Raw genomic sequence first — 17,637 nt, forward strand, 5'->3', positions numbered from 1 at the left:
GATTGAAGATGCTTTTTGTTTGATTGAATAATAAAAACACAAATTTACCTCCATAGTGGAGGGGAAATGACAGCTTCAGCGAAGAGCTCAGTTTAAAAAATGGTCAAACTTCTGACTTGTTAAGCAGTTTGATTGCAACCGCTCTACAGGTAGAGTGTGTTGTGTGTGCGACACACAACACAGCACAATCTGATAAGCTGTCAACACATTTTGAAGATGACGCTATCTCTGAATAAGGAAAATGAAGGTGAAATCTGATGGACAGCAGGTTGCAGCCTGCAGGACAGATGACAGCAAAATAAAAAATAAAAATAAAACACCTGGAGTTCAGTAAGAGAAAGGTGACTATGAACACTTTATGCTTTAAACAAAATTTATCCTTGAAACTTTGAAGATGGAAACAGAAAGCCTCATTTCTGAACAAACAAATTTCAACTACTGTAGCTACAAACAGCTATAATGTTTTCATCATTTAAAGCATTTATCCTGTGGTTGATACAGACTGTTAGGATTATCTTTGACAAATAAAACAATAAAGTTAATAAAATGTGATCAGATGCATGAACAGAGAAAAAGAACATCTGGTGTGTCTATAATGTGTGTTTTTGATGTCACATATCCAGTGACTTCATTGTTTTTTTATTTGTATTTTTTACCAGTTTTAGTTGCAGGTGAGAAGAAGTTGAAGACCGGAGAGAAGATGGTTCCCAGTAGTGTTGTACGAGGAGGGCTGCTCGAAGTGTCGACGGCGGCCTCTAGTTTACCATTGGGCTTCAGGGGTTTATTGTTGCAGGTCACCGTGTCTGTGCAAAAATATTAAATAAATTAAATAAATAAGGCATGAATGTAGACATTTTATGGAAAAAAATATATATCTATTTGTGCTTAGACTAAAATAATAATTTTTAAATCTTAGACCTAGTTAAACACTACCCTCCAGAATTTTGAATATTTTACATCAAGTTGTTTTTTCAGCTCTAAGAGTGGGTTTGCACCTTTGCTTTGAGTTTTCTGGCAAACTCTGGAGACAGTTTTGTTTGCGAGATCTCTGGTCTGCGGTGTTGAAGTGATAAGATCATTCTCAGAATTACACTCAGTACGACTTCTCTTGGCTGGAATGTCCTGCTCCACCTGAAAGGGGAAAAAAGAAGTCTAAATTAGCCACAGTCCACACAAGTTCAACTTTACAGTACAGCCTAAATCAAAAAGAAAAAAAATTGTATAGGTCTTCTGGACGGGTTCTTCTTTAATGAAACGTTTCGTCTCTCCTCCCAAGAGACTTCTTCAGTCTGAGAGTTTCAGGCAAAATTCAGGCTTTTAAGCACTGCCTCCATGTGACTGATACTCACATCACATRKCKWTSRYWCCTAATTAACACCTATTGTTAACAGGGGGTGGAGTGATACTGGCAATAGCAGCACTGTAGGAGGGGGACAACTGAAAACGGAGGCTTCCACCTCTGTTTAATGATGGACGGTCTTTCTTCACAAAAATGGCTTCTTTTACTCCTCTCTCAAACCAACAGACCTCGCTATCAAGAATGAGAACATCCTCATCTCTGAAAGAGTGACCGCTGGCCTGTAAATGAGTGAAAACTGCAGAGTTCTGGCCATTAGATGTAGCTCGTCTGTGTTGGGACATTCTTTTGAACAGTGGCTGCTTTGTTTCCCCGATGTATAACTGGTCGCAGTCCTCCTGGCACTTAACAGCATATACAACATTGCTCTGTTTGGGCCGATTTACAGCCTAAATCCTTCTGAATAAAACTTTTGCCATTTTCAAACAGCTCGCTCAAGACAAAACTCAAACACCTTCTCATTGTGTTTGGAAGGGATGGTGGCAAAGCAACAAATCACGATGATGAACCATAATCATCACAGAAATCTCAGCTTTGATATTAGAAATATATCCTCCTTCAAGAGGAGCCAGCTGAGGTGTTTCAGGCATCTGGTAAGGATGCCTCTTTGGCACGTCTCTAAGGAGGTGTTCCAGGCATGTACGAGGCATGGCCTGATTCCAGAACAAGTGGAAGGTGGAACAAGACAGCTAGACACTTTTTATAGCAAGTTCTGTGATGAACTGGTACCATCACCCTGCTGCCCTGAACAGGAACAAGAAGGTAAAGAGGATATAGGAATGGATTATTTAACAGATATCAGCTTTCTAAAGGGGTAAAACTCATATCTGCTCAGCAAAACAGTTACTGACACCCTGTCCCATTTCTTCTAAAAAGTCCACAGTACAGTTGTTAAACATGACACAGAAATGATCAATAGGTCAAGTAGAAACATCTGATTGTTTTAAAATAAAATGTTTAACACATGTGTATGTAGTGCTGGGCGGTATACCGTTTTGTACCGAAAACCGTTTTTTATTTTGTTATATGACTTTTCTGAATACCGGTATAGCCTGAACATATGCGGAACATTTTGTCGCGGCCCCCAGGGAACTGTTTCCCTGGGGACACATTTCCTTGCAGCACCGCTAAGCGCATTAGCATGCTAATGTTATTGTTGGAACAACTGGCAGCGGGTGGTGTGTTTCAGCCGCTTATATGGTCTGACGTAAAAAAAACCATCCCTTTTTCACCATCGCTGTACAGTAAACAATGCTTCAGTGTTGTACACGGTTAGATTTAACGCGCTACGTTATAATGGAGACGTTAATGCATGGAGACTCTACCGTGCTTCTATTGTGAAAAGCCCGGGAAGAAGTATTTTTGTAGTGTAGCGGATTTGACTGATGTGCAAGGTGAGTCGTCCTTTTAAGTTTTATTAACATGTAACGATAGACCAGATAATGATTTTTTTTTCTCAACCTTTCACGATCGGACCTAAATGCATGATTACGTCTACAACCAGACAAAGAAGAAAAGACGTACAACAGGAGGGAAACAGTGATACAGAGGTACAGTAAAAGAAAAAAGTCAATAAGCAAAGTTTGTACATTTTATTATCAGCTGAGCTGTGAGGAAAAAAATACCGTCAAATACCGTGAAACCGGTGTAATTGTTGAAAATACTGTGATATAAAATTTGGGTCATACCGCCCAGCTCTATGTGGATGTTAAGGCCCTGTCACACTAGACAACTTATGCCAACTTATGAACATTTTAAAGATGTCTACGTTTAAGATGGAATTGAAAAAAATCAACAGGAAGCTTCTTTTTGACGTGTACATACTGTAATTCTAACAAATTGATCAAATATACAACTTTTATTAGCAGTTTAGACATAAAAAATGTTTCATAAGTTGTCTAGTGTGACAGGGCCTTTACATTGACACATACTAAACCCCTGACTGTCATTACTGATAAATAAACAGGAGCGTCCAACTCACTATCTGGGATGTAACTATGCATTACAGTGATGCACTCCCATGTGCACAGAGACTAATGGAGCTTAGATTAAACTTACAGATATCTGGGATCACTTTTAGTTTATCTTTAAAACATATTCCAGTTTCTATAATAGAGGACAACCCTACTTATCCATTTTTAAACAAATAATAAAACAAACTTTTTTCTTCATGTGACAACTGCATGCTTTCTTTCTTTTTTTTTTTAAACTCAGAAAAGCACATTTCTAAATATTAAATCAAGTAAATTAAAAGGTGTTATAAGTCTCACTAACATATCAACAGGTTTATTCTTAATATTGTTTTTGTTCCATTTACACATGTAAAATATGTCATATTATTAATGCTTTAAAACACTACTACCTAAAAAGATTAAGGTTATAGTTTCACTTGATTTGATTAATGTGCTGCAAAATGTCCTTTGATCTTTTTGTAACAGACAATCCTTTAGAGGCCAAAACAAACTAAAAGAGGAGCAATAAATCTTCACCAGCTCCTACCTTTACAGCATTTCCTCGAATAAATTTTTTTATGGTGGAGAACAGGCCCGTTTCGTTCTTCTGCATCTTGCCTCGACCTCTCACCGGGGACGGCTCCACTTCGCAATGTTTCCGTTTGGCCGGGGACGGGTGCTGAGGAGCTTTACGCACTCTCAGCTTCATCATGCTCCGCCGTCACATAGAAAAATCTGAAGAAAAAACAAAAATAACAGTGAGATGACTTTGGAAAACTTTTTTTTTTGTTGGTGACAGTCTCGCTGAGTTGTAAGTGACACTCTTGAGCATCTTTAAAACATCAAGACATTCCAAAAGTTCTCAACTTTGTTAAAAAAAGTTGGATTTTGTTGTGAATTTCTTCAACTCATCAAATCACTAGAGCAGAAAAAAGGGGAACGTCTACACTTCACAATGACGCTAAACATTATAGAAATGGATTTCCTGGTGCAGAAAACATTACATTTTCAAGGGAAATAATAGGATTATAAGACAGGATTATTTCTATAGAAATGCCTATTAGAAAACTTTCATTTAAAGATACATTTGGACAATATTTTGTTTTGGTTGCTCGGATTGCTAGAAGGTGTCTTTGTGGACTCATTTTAATGTAAATATCAATATTTTTCACTTATCTTGTGCTGCAGCCTGTGCTTATTATGACTCATTTTGCCAGCATGAGTCACATTAATTTAATGCTAAAGCACAGCATGTTAAAAAAAAGATTTAACAGCTAACATGATTTCCCCACTTAAGCCCAGAACAACTTGTGTACCAGTCATAATAAGCTTGCTCTGACTTACAAACTATGTGAGACAAATCCTGTTGCTAAAATAACTTTATTTTTTTATTAACTTGCCTTATAAACCATGCTAGTATATAGTTTGGACTTTGCAAATAGAATATTGCTTGTTTGGAAATTTCTAACATTATAATAATAATAATAATAATAATAATAATAATAATAATAATAATGTTATTATCTGCCTGTGTTAGTTTTTCAGCTTTCCTGTCTCAATTCACAGCAAATATTTATAAAAATATTTTCTTGCTTTAGCTGGATAATACTTACTTTAAACATTTATATGAGGGAAACTATAGTGTTGTAATGTGTAAACACAATTATTGTGTGTCATATTTAAGCTGGGAATAAAAGGGGGGCTGTAAAGTTGTATTCCATTGTATTGTGTTGAGCTGAGCTGGTGGGTAAATAAAAGCTGAATTAGTCATTAAAAGAAACAGTTTGCCCGGGTTCTGGTTCTGATGCCTGTCTGTCTGCAGCAGTTTCGCTTTGGACTCGTGTTTAGTCGATTGTTGTTAAATTACATCTGACAGCGAACTGCAGCCGACTGTCGTTATGTAACATCGGACAGGCTGCATTCAAACCAAACCAGAAGCAGTCAAGTGTCCAGTACTGGCCTCACAGAGTTGACGCTGACGGATAGTGTTCGGCGACAGAACATGAAGTAGATGTGGACCCAAAAGAACGCAGTCGGTCCAGTAGATGTGTTGTTATTTACGTTTAATGCTAACAAACCAGATGCTGTCAGCGGTGACTAACAGGTTACAGTTAGCATCGAGGCTAGCAAAACGCCACAGGCAGCAGAAGCAGAGCCGGAACACTATTCATCTCCCCACCAACAATACAATAGATCCACACTTAATGATGTAATTGTGCGGCAGGTGAGGAGTTTATTTGTTTATCTGCACAACAACGCGAATAAACAAGTCGTTTTGTTCGCCCAGCAACTATGTCCAGCCATTAGACTACGCCCCCTTCGCTGACTAACGTTAGCCGCTAAGCTAGCAAAGCAGTTACACTCCCTTTGCCGGGGACAAATGTTTTTTGTTGTTGTTTTGTTTGTTTACATGTTTGCTGCTTACCGATGGTAAATGGAAGCTCGGTCAAACTCCGCCGGAGCGCTGACACAACGTCGGGGGCCGCGAACCGTGGCGGCCACCCGATAGGGAAGTCGAGCCGTGGTGGTTTTCGCCGCCAGCTGCGTCCGTCGCTCAGCGGCGACGAGCCGAGTGTTCGGGCGCCATTTCCCGCCTCATCACAAACACAACGTTGGCGCTGCGCAGCACAGACTGCGACACGGACGTAACCAACGTGGCGGCGGGAGGGGGGGGTGCGGGCGCGGAGGAGAAAATGTAAATGTCTCCCTGCTGGTGCTGGTGTGGGACTACAGGAGAGCTTCAGATATGGAAGAAAAACAGCCAAATAACTACACATGAATCAGGTTTTTTGCATAATTATTCACTATTTCTGTTTACTTACACTCAAAAAATAGAACCGAGATACTTGTTGATTTAACTGAAATTAACTACATACCTAAAAAAACCAATTCATGTCAAAGTCACCGAGTTGGTTAAATATGCACTGGTGATAACAAACATTAAAAAATGGCTACATCAAATACTGGTTTCAACTTTGATATTGTAGTTGCTGAGTGTCGTGTTAGCAAAATATCACATTAACCACTGGTCATAAGATAAGATAGACCTTTATTGGCATTGTATAGGGCACAATAAAATTACAGTTCAGAAACACTCATTCAGAAGAAGACAGAACATAAACGTAGGAGAACAGGTGCCCTGGGTCACGCAGACACCAGAGCAAGGATCATCTTCATGAAGACATGAGGCGGCACAACCCTTAAAAGAAAAACTAAAAACCACACAAGGGAAGATGAGGGGGAAAAAACATTACATCAACAAATATCACACACTATGGTGTTTATTAAAAAAAAACTCTGCATAGAGCACATTTATTAGCCAGAGGAGTAAGTGAGTTTAGGGGTGTGTGTATCTGATGAAGCCATGAGTGTTGTATGCACTTGTGTGAATATCTGAAGAATGGGCCTCATGCAAGAACCGTTCGTACGCACAGATTTGTTCTTAAGTTGTGCGTACGAGTGATTTAGGAGAATTTGTGGCATTCACCAATGTTTTCGTATTCTAAGATTTTTTCAGATACAAACAAAATTCACGAGTGGTCCAGACCTGTCGTATATTTTACGAGCAGTCTGCTGTTATCCAGACGGGTTTTCTTCACTAATAACTTTTTATTTCGTTAGTTTGAAGATATTTTGAGTTGAAAATAAATCACACTCCATAATTATGTTGACAATAGGCTATTCTGCTTGAATTAGAGTTATAATTTTAAATGTAATAATTTAGACTAACAATATAAATTGTCCGTCTGGCCGGCTTACCCGCTATCGGGTGCGGGGGCAGCAGCAGAAAGACCCCGCTCTCCCCAGTGACACTTTCCAGCTCGTCCTGGGGGACTCCAAGACGTTCCCAGGCCAGAGGGGATAAATAATCCCTCCAGCGAGTCCTGGATTTTCTCCAAAGTACCAGACTTATTTTGAAATCGTTTTAAAATGCTTTTTTTCAGAACCGCAACTGAGACCATTTGACACCGCGCGCAGGGGAAGGGGGGTGGGGGTGTTATGGTGCGCAGCTCCGTGGCTTCTGAGTAAATGAAAATGATTTAACACAGTTGTTTATACTTTTAACAGCTCTTTTTATCCCACAGCTGACCTGCTAAAAATGACAGATTTTCTTTTCTGGATCTCTGACAGACGGACWTCAATCTCTGAACTCGTAAAGTTCTTCTTTTTTGTTTTTGCTGTCATTTTTCATGAATGGACACTTCCTTGTTATCTGAGGCAGAAAAAATAGCCTTATATGGTGTTTTTGGGGTGGTAATTATGCTAATCTCCTCTCACGTGCACGAGCACCTGGATAGAACAGGTGGAATTTACACAGCTCATTTACACACTTTTCCTCAAGATAGAAGAGTTTGTTGAATCTGACGTGACATGTTCGTACGAACCCTTTGTACGAACAAAAGTAAGAGAAATTCAGGATAAGAATACGAACATGTTCTTGCGTGAGGCCCAATAATGAGCCCAAAGAATCGAGTCCCCAAAACCCGTGTAGCCATAGTTCAGAATATGGATGTTAACTATTCATTCTGTGCGGCCCTCAGCTTGCTCCAGGAACCAGATCACAGACGGGTGTTGGTGGGGGGAGGTCCTCAGTCGACGTAAAAATCCAGGAAGAATTTAGTCCAACAGCTCTCAAGGCCATGTAGGGGAGAGCCAAATTCTGTAATCAGTTGTTTTGGGAACAGAAGAGCCAAGCAGACAATTACAATTTTCCCTCAGCCTTAATGTCTGCTGGTACATCTCAAGGTGGTGAATCCAATCAGACAAATAGTGTGGACAAATTCCGCCAAGCCGTGCTATCAGCTTCTCCAAGATCAATTCCATCTGGCCAGCAAAGTCCAGGAATCATAACCAGCCTGTGACCCTCAGCAGAACCGCTTGCAGACCGAGTCCAGCTCGCTCAAGGCAAAAGTCTGAGTGCTGATAGTTCGGCCATCCTTCATAATGTTCAGGCAGCCAGGAAATGAAAAGGCACCAACGCTGTTTGTAGAGCACCAGGAGACCACCAAGCCAATTTGTAGAATCCAGTGATCGGAATCCAAATATATATCCAGAACAGAGCGGAACAGAGGTCCCACCTTTGACGTGTCCTCCCATGGAAGAAAAACTTTGTTCCAAAAAAATTTATTAAGAGACCAGCCAAATCTAGCCTGGCCCTTGCCTTCCTACGCAGTTCCGCTCAATTCTAGTTTCCCTTCACTGCTCCGTCTGGGACTTCTCCCATTGAGATGGATTTCGCTGGCAGATTTTAAGCCGGGCCAATCAGAGAACAGAACGTCAATTTTCTGCGCAGAGTCTGCTTGTAGTTTATTTTACCTGGGCCAATCAGCAAACAGAAGGAGGAGTTTTTGAATGACTTTGATGTTCTGCGCAGTGTCTGCTAGTTATTTTAGCATACGGCAGTGGAGGAAGTGAATGAAGCCAGTCTGTGTTGACAAGGCTTCCAAATTAAATTAAATTTGTCTGACAAAGCAGCAGCTCTCATTTACAGTTGTCTCGTTAGGCTCGGTACTTTTCTCCTCTCAGTAGAGTTGTTTACAGCACACGATTTCCAGTTAGTTTCTTAGCTTAGCCTCCTTCACACCGACAACACACACATGCTTCAGCAGAGGCCACGCCTCCTGCAAGAAACGATTCTCTATGCATCAAGTCCAGACCCTTGTACGAAGCAAAGTGAAGGACAGGGTCTGGTTTTAACCAGGCTAAGCCAAATCCATAAAAATAAAATAATATCCATAATTTCTGGTTTCGGATGAAAACGTAGAGAAGGCTCAGAGCAGCAAAGCAGGGGAAATAAGGGAGGGCAAGAAAGAGGGATCTTGCTCCTCCAAGAGCAGAACAAAAAGATAAATAAATAAATAAACACATAAATAAATAAATGATAATGAAATCTTTAGGAAAGTAACAGGCCTAAATTATGGTGTCAAATTCATTTTCATGAGGCCACATGAGGATTGTGGTGGCCCCCAAAGACCAGTTGTGATTAACTTCAACATTTTGTGTTCAACTAAAAACTTAAAACTTTCATCATTTCATTGCTACAGCTGTAACTGAGCTCTACGTGGTATTTCCTGCATAGAAACAGAGTTTTAACATGTCCTCTTAGAAACACTGAAAAGTACTACATGTACGACTGATTAAATGTAAAATAAATAATGTATAATAAAAGTAAAAGTAAAACGTTTTACTCACTGTGGAGTTGTGGAGAGTTGCCATCTAGAATTCTGAACTCTTTCACGCAGGAATTTCTACTGGAGATGCGTTTTAGTTTAAATTTACAACTTTGCGCAGGTAATTTCCACTTCCCGAAGTAAAAGTAGCTGGTGAACAAGAAGGGAATGGAGATTTTACACAGTGAATTTTTCCAGCTGCTTTTGAACAGAAGAGTTATGTTTTGAACCAGACTTGAATATATGTACCTTCATGTTTCGAAACATAGACTTAAATAGAACCTGTACACCTCCACCTAGTGGTGGGATACCATCATTTTGCAGGTAATCAGCTTGCAATATGGGGGATGTAGCTTATGGTCAATGCTGGCTTTAAAGCTCCAGTTTGGAGTGGTTATAGCAGAGAGTCATGCCCATCTAGATTTCTGCACATTACGCAACATTTTTGCACTTTTCTTCTCCTTACAGTCACTCAGTTTGTGAGGATGTTCAGCTCTTTGTAGATTTACGTGGCCCATATTTCTACCATTTCTTGATGATGAATTCACTGCTACGGATGTTTGGAGCCTTGGAATTCTTGCACTTTTTAATAATACTTTCTTTAAGATGAAGTCACTTTAAAAGGGGGTGAATATTTATGCAGTTATTTTACCTTACATATATTTAATTGACATTAATCGGTTGAACTTTAGTATCACTTGACATTGAAGCAAGATCATTTTTTTAGCAAAGAAAGCCAATTTATAGTAAATAGTATTTATCCCCATTTAATATTAGGAATGAATATTTTTATAAACACTATAAATAACAATGTTGTAGTTATGTATGAAAAATCCTGCAGCTTTAAGAAAATATTTAATACATCTTCAGTTTTCTACCCCCGATATAAAAAGGCTACACAATTTATTTAACACAGAATTTTTATTGATTTTAATAGTAACAAATCTTAGTTACAACAAATTTAACATTCTTTAGAGTCATTCAGATGTTTAAACACTAGAGGGAAGATAAAAATAAGAATTGGGATGTAGGAAACGTGATGTCAGACTCCAGTGTATAAATGTAAAGTAAAGCACTTGTGGCAGTTTTTTGCATGTTAATCGTTCAGAAATGTAAAAGAGGAGCAAAACAAATTAAATCTGACTATGAAACATTTGACACATGCATCTTTTTAGTTCCACTTAATCATAAAAATGAAGAGCAAAAAAATCTTAATATTATCTTGTGATTGTGCTAAAATTGAAAATAAATTACTTTTCAAATCTTCACATTAATTTGCATATTCAGTTTTTGGCAGTTAGGAACTAAAAAGTCACTTAATAGATGTAATCAGAACCACAGAAATGTGTATTTTGTACCCAGTAGTGAGAAACTAAATGAATTTCTCACATATTTCCAGCTTCCTCAGTGTGTTAGTGAAAAAACTTTTACTACTTCTCATTTAATGAAAAAAACAGATTAACTTGTCAACAATTGTCATTTATTTAATTTTGTTCGTCAGACCACCCTGTATTATGAAGTAAAGATCACATAAAGTGATCATCTGTATAAGTCACTAAGCCCAATGTGATGAATTTCATCCAGTCATTTCAGGAAACTCAACCCACAAGCTGATGGTTTTATTTCATCCCAAGGTGGAAGATCTTCCTGAACGGTCCTGGACCGCCCCACAGGCCCCTGATGAATGAATAAAAAACAAAAGTTTTTTAGCAGCATATGTGGAAAAATGAATCAATAGACTTTAATTCAGTGTATATGTACCGGAGAAGGCCGTGCCAGTAGAGATAGGGCATCACGTCAGCCTTCATGTAGTACATTAATCTTCTCTCTTTAGCCTGGTTGATGGGGAAGGTTTCCAGCGGCTGTCCGTTGTAGTCGAACTCCGCCAGGACGACTGTGTTGTAGCTCGTCACCAGCGGACAGGAGGTGTAGCCGTCATACTGCAAACATAAACAAGACTGATGTGTATTTACATGCTTAATTTTACAGGGGAGCTGAAAACAGTTAGGACATTAATATTTAATGCTAATGCAGGGTCATCCCTGTGTTCCCTGTTAACCATGTTCCCTGGTTCCTAAACTTTCCTTTGGTTAATAATGAAAGTCATGAAAGATGCTTGACTCCTCATTTAAATGTCTAAAAATAAATGAAAAAAAATACAAATTTATAGTGCAGGCATTGCACCTCTGAACATAGGAACCAGGGAACATGGGTACCAGGGAACATAGGAACCAGGGAACATAGGAAATGAGAACCATAGGAACCAGGGAACATAGGAACTGAGAACCACAGGAACTGAGAACCATAGGTACGAGGGAACACAGGAACTGAGAAACATAGGTACAAGGGAACGTAGTTACCAGGGCACATAGGAACCAGGGAACATAGGAACTGAGAAACATAGGTACAAGGGAACGTAGTTACCAGGGCACATAGGAACCAGGGAACATAGGAACTGAGAAACATAGGTACAAGGGAACATAGGTACCAGTGAACATAGGAACTGAGATCTATATGTGCCAGGGAACATAGGAACTGAGAACCATATGTACCAGGGAACATAGGAACTGAGAACCTATGCACCAGGGAACATAGGAACTGAGAAACATAGGTACCAGGGAACATAGGAACTGAGGACCATAGGTACTAGGGAACATAGGAACTGAGAAACATAGGTACAAGGGAACATAGGAACTGAGAACCATAGGTGCAAAGGAACATAGGTACCAGGGAACATAGGAACTGAGAACCATAGGTACAAGGGAACATAGGTACCAGGGAACATAGGAACTGAGAACCATAGGTACAAGGGAACATAGGTACCAGGGAACATAGGAACTGAGAACCATAGGTACAAAGGAACATAGGTACNATAGGAACTGAGAACCATAGGTACAAAGGAACATAGGTACTAGGGAAAATAGGAACTGAGAACCATAGGTACAAGGGAACACAGGTACCAGGGAACATAGGAACTGAGAACTATAGGTACCAGGGAACATGGTACTAGGGAACATAGGAATTGAGAACCATAGGTACCAGGAAACATAGGAATTGAAAAAATATTGGTACCAGGGAACATAGGAACCAGGGACCATAGGAACTGACTGTCCAACTGTCCAACAGGCAGCTTAAGCCATTGCGAAAATAGAAAAATAAAAAAGCTGTGGTGGATTTATTGTCTGGTAATTGGACTTTTGTCACAGCACTGTTTATAAGTGTGTGTGTGTGAGCATAGGCAGCCAGTTTGTCTGAAACCTCCCAGGATATCTGCTCCTCTCAGCCTGCTTCGTCCAGCTTAAGCTGTATGCACTTGTCTCCTTTACTTCTCTCCAAGAAGAGTTTGTAGGAGGAGTTTACAAGTTCTGCCTCGGCTCAGCCAATCCACATGTCTGCTGACGTCAAAATCGTAAACGCACAGTACTTTGTTCTACTCACTTAGAACCACTGTGGCGCGGTTGGAACTGGAAATGGAGACACATTTGGCCAAGGCTGAAGTGAGGAGAACCGCATAAAGGCGCCCCTGGAGAGGGGACTGTGGTTACAGGGGGAAACATGCATATGCTCATGCAGTGTTTACCTTCTTATCTGGCTGCTGATTTTTCAGTATTTTGCTGATCGTTCTGTGCAGGATTGCAGACTGTGCAGCTAAAAAGAAGAAAGAGAAAACAAGAGTGAATTCTTTCAACAGAATCCCATTCTGTTACTTGAATTAACCATGACAACATTAACAATGATGTTTAGATCAGCCAGTCCCAGCATGCTTGGAGTAAAACCAACATGCTTATTATCGCTGCACAGCGACAGCACAAATATTGACAATCACATCTAGAGTACAGGCATACAGTTACAATGAGATGTTTCAGCAATAGTACAAACCTCTTACAAAACAAAATATTCGCTGAAGAATCACCCAGTGTCAGTTTCTGCAGAAATGCTCAAATCTTTTTCTGCAAGCTTGATTCATGGTGGACTTTCCTATTTGACTCATTAGCGTCACTTGTGTTTGGATATGGAACTGCATCCACCATCCTTGTTCTCAGGCAGAGGACAGTTGAATGACAGGACAGGGGCACTTCAGGGGGCAATACACCTGTGGCCCCACAACTAGAACCACCCTGTTTCAAATGATCTCCTTTGCCAAAAGCCCAGGCATGTAACGCATTTTACACTGTCCCAGATTTCTAGATGGGTGTTTACTGTACAGTGTCCAACCTGTACAGTTATTGTGACATAATAAAAATAATAAAAGGATTTAAAAAAAAATCAGTTATAAGCATTACAACTGTAGGAGTGCTTTAAAGTAAACAAGACTGATCAAAGGCCAGTGTGCTCTAAACTTAACAGCTGACACCGGCAGCTCGTTAAAATGTTTCAACCAATCAGAAACCTGAGCTACCTGCAGCACTCTGCTCTAAATTAGGCTCACAGCAGTCAAACCCTGTGGCTCCTACCTTTGACAAGAATTAGGTAGAACATATTAATTATTTGTAGATTTTAACTTTATCTGAAGTGCATGACTGACTCAAACCCAAACAAATCAGACCAATACAGATTAGATTACATTATTGAGATTACAGTCTTTACTATTCTGACCTAATCTAGCAGTTTATCCTCTGCAGCAGACGGTTTAGGATCACTTAAACAGCTTGACAGACTTGTGTGTGGCTCTGTGGGATTATTTATTTATTTAACCTTTATTTATCCAGGTAAACTGTTTGAGAACCACTTCTCATTTACAAACATGACCTGGGATTATCTTCCTCAAGAGTCAAAATATCAAAATTATGCATCATTTATTTTAGCACCAATTAAATCCATGAGTGATAAAATAAATGTATATATCATAGCATTAATTGAAGCTAAATTAAGCATATTAAAACCTGCCAACATCATATTAAGCACACGTAAATCTGCCTTTTTTCTCTACAGATGATTCACCAACATAGTGTAAACTCTGCAGCTCCCTGTGGGCTAAAAACAGCAACTCTGTTGACACTGAAAATAACACCAACACACCTTGAGCCCGGCTGTTTGCAGGAAACCAACTCTTCTACTGTTTGTTCAAGTCTAAACATTTGGTCGTTTCCCCAGGATTTGAAAATATAGTAAAACATGTTTAATGTGCCTTTTTTTAATGACAAAGCAAAAACAGAGATTTCAGCAGAGGTTACAAATTTAAAATTACCACCTAAAACACATTTGGATCACCTGTATACGTTTCATTACTCACACTGCATGATAGAGCTTTAAAAAAAGCTTTAAGGAAAATCTATTAAGGACTGTTACAACCATGTTTTTGCATTTGACTATTAAATCCCAATGATTAACATAACTGAAACAGAAGAAACCTGACACCAGTTCTTTGTGGAGATTTTTCAGAATGACGATATCAGCTGCGCTCCACGAGTGAACATTTTACATCTAAAACAACTCGATGAAAGCAATCAAGTAAAATATGGGCTGAGCAAGGTTGGAAAAAAGCTAAACATGTCAAAAGACTGTTTAAAAGCTAAAATTAGCAAGAACGAATGAATGAATGAATGAATGAATGAATGAATGAATGAATGAATGAATGAATGAATGAATGAATAAGCTAGCTAAAAGCAGCAAACATACGAAAAATAAAAAGTAGTTGCAGAACATTTGTTACAGAGTTGAATGAGGAAAAAAAATCAGGGAAGGGTTGGCTAAATTTAGCAGAATGGTAGCTAAAACGTTAAAGCGGTGTAAGAAGACAAAACAAGTCACGTAGATTGATGTCATTGTATTGTTTAAGGAGACTATAGCTCTTAATAAAACCAAAAGTCAGAGAATTCACACAATAAATATGCTGCTCTAACCTTGTTTAATCTTGTAATATTACTCCACATTCCTAGATATTTTTGGTAACTCCTCTTGTTCTCTTTGCCAGATTTGTCAGCATGATGATTAACTCGCACATTAAAAAAGCCATTTACAACTTTCCATGTAGGGGTGTAAGAAAATATCGATACACTGAAATATCGTGATATTTCATTTCCCAATACTGTATCGATATTCTAAAGCCCTGTATCGATTTTTTTATTAAGGTTTAAAATGTCAACTTTCCTGCCAGCCGTTCATTTTTATGTTGTAGTTCAGCCTCTGACCACTAGTTGGCAGCAGTGAGTCAGCCATTTGGCTCCTCTACCTCTTGAGGTGGAGGCTATTGTTAACTGTTGTGTAAATTAATATTAAAAAATAAAAGCTGCAAAAAATATATTTTCTAACTATTTATTGTCAAATTTAGTCTAATAATTGAAAACATGGATGAAATAAGAAATATGAAACAAATAAAATAAAAAACATACAGAGCAGAACACAGCTAAATGTATCAAAAGTATGTCTATGTAACATTAGAATTTTCTGAGACAATGAATTTTGGTTTTTCATTTTTTTCCCTGTAAGAGATTTTTATTTAATAGAATTTTTGGACAAAAAAATCGCAATATATCGCCTTGTTTATAGAATCGCAATACCAGGATATATCGTATCGTGACCCCTCTGTCATGATATGTATCGTATCGCCAAATTCTTGCCAATACACAGCCCTATTTCCATGTGTACATTTGTTTGGCGTTACACCTCCAAGACCAGAAATAGCCTTGTGTTTACAAAGATGCTTTGAGGTAAATAAATCTTTCCGCTGATGTAACGAGAGACTTTGGGAATGATTTACCCTTCAGCTCAACAATGACTCAGCAACAAACGAAAACTTGGATCTGGCTCAGTAATACATTTTCACACATGCACAGCATTCCAGAAATGCTTCAGAATGACTGAATGAATGAGAGTAAATCATCCCAACCAAACAGATCCAGCTGTGTGAAAGTGAAAACTGAAGAGTGCTATTTACGCTGAGGCACTCAAATGAACATCAAGCGGTATACTGTCTCACAACTTTTCTTTGCAACTCTCAAAATGATTCTCCAAACTGAGACTGATCGTCTGACTGATGACAACTCTACCAAAAATAAAAATAAAAATTTATTTAAAAAAAATAAATCAATTATTTCCTTCACAACAATGCAAAAACAAGATGAACCATCCCAGTCTAGGTCATCTAAATTTACACTTTTTGCACAAAATCTGAAACTACCACAGAGATCAACTCATCTAGAGTCATCATAGAGTCTTGATACTTTTCTTACTAATAAATATATATTTTTAATTACCCATCCACTGTTAAAAAGGTGAAAACAGGTGATAATATTTTGTGCATATTCATGTGTCTGTCACCAAAATGTTTAGAAGTGTTTTCAGCTGTTAGCATTAGCTAACCAGGATGGTTTTATTATCTTGTGATAAATGTAGTTGCTGTTAGCTGCTGTTAACACTTCTAATGCTGCTGAAGATGGTATTTAAAAATCTAAATTCAAAACGTGTTCATTGAAAACAATATGGATGGTTCCTGTGGTCAGGCAGTAACTGCAAGTTTGATGTTTCGTAGGGAAGCGTTTGCAGCGTTAGCTTTTGCGTTTGTCTCAAGATGATGATGTAATAAAGCTGAGCACCAACAGCAAAGGCTGTTCCCTTCCAAAATACTTAAATGTACAGTAAACTCCAACATTTATTAATTTAGGATTTAAATATTTACATGTTTTTTTTAACATTTACTAAAAAAAAGGTACCAAAATGTAAGAACAGTGAGCTAAATAACAGTAAAATGTTTGTGGAAATTTTTTAAACACACAGAAAGTGAAATAAATAATGAAAATGTGTTAGTGACATTTTCTAACATTTTATTTTACTCTTTGCATCCCATTAACAGCTGCAATAAGATGATCTCAGTCTAAAAAGCTGGCATGGTATACAACAGGCGACACGCATCCTTTCAGGAAACAGGCAGCCTCCATCAGCTTTTATCTGATTAATTAAAGTTTTCTCAATTTTCATTCAAACAAAATCATATTGTGAACAGATAAAAAAATATTTTTTTAATTAAATTGAAAAACTGATTTAAAACAAGAATCTGTAAAAATTTCTCATTCTAAATTAAAACAGGCCAGACTTTTCTGACCTTTAGTTGACTGGAATCCCCTATCATTTACAGTGGTTTGCAAAAGTATTCATACCCCTTGAACTTTTCCATATTTTGTCACATTACAACCACAAACATAAATATATTTCACTGGAA

At 38.4% G+C, this 17,637-nt stretch overlaps 2 protein-coding genes across 5 annotated transcripts in view; both read right to left on the minus strand.

Moving 5' to 3' along the window:
- The window catches only part of ctdspl2a (CTD (carboxy-terminal domain, RNA polymerase II, polypeptide A) small phosphatase like 2a), a 14,492-nt gene extending 8,510 nt beyond the window's left edge, over positions 1-5,982 (minus strand). Inside the window, exons 1-4 of the mRNA XM_014021509.1 lie at positions 5,735-5,982; positions 3,857-4,044; positions 996-1,131; positions 657-803 (exon numbers count right to left, since the gene is read on the minus strand). Of these exons, the coding sequence (XP_013876963.1) occupies positions 657-803; positions 996-1,131; positions 3,857-4,021 (448 nt within the window). The 5' untranslated portion in view covers positions 4,022-4,044; positions 5,735-5,982. The remainder of the gene's footprint in view (positions 1-656; positions 804-995; positions 1,132-3,856; positions 4,045-5,734) is intronic.
- A 4,399-nt stretch (positions 5,983-10,381) lies between these two features.
- The window catches only part of sqor (sulfide quinone oxidoreductase), a 14,494-nt gene continuing 7,238 nt past the window's right edge, over positions 10,382-17,637 (minus strand). For all 4 annotated transcript variants that reach the window (XM_014021538.1, XM_014021535.1, XM_014021536.1 and 1 more), the window contains exons 8-10: positions 13,060-13,127; positions 11,241-11,419; positions 10,382-11,156 (exon numbers count right to left, since the gene is read on the minus strand). In XM_014021538.1, the coding sequence (XP_013876992.1) occupies positions 11,099-11,156; positions 11,241-11,419; positions 13,060-13,127 (305 nt within the window). In that variant the 3' untranslated portion in view covers positions 10,382-11,098. The remainder of the gene's footprint in view (positions 11,157-11,240; positions 11,420-13,059; positions 13,128-17,637) is intronic.

This window comes from Austrofundulus limnaeus, unplaced genomic scaffold (assembly GCF_001266775.1).
Source record: "Austrofundulus limnaeus strain Quisiro unplaced genomic scaffold, Austrofundulus_limnaeus-1.0 Scaffold296, whole genome shotgun sequence".
NCBI classification, from domain to species: Eukaryota; Metazoa; Chordata; class Actinopteri; order Cyprinodontiformes; family Rivulidae; genus Austrofundulus; species Austrofundulus limnaeus.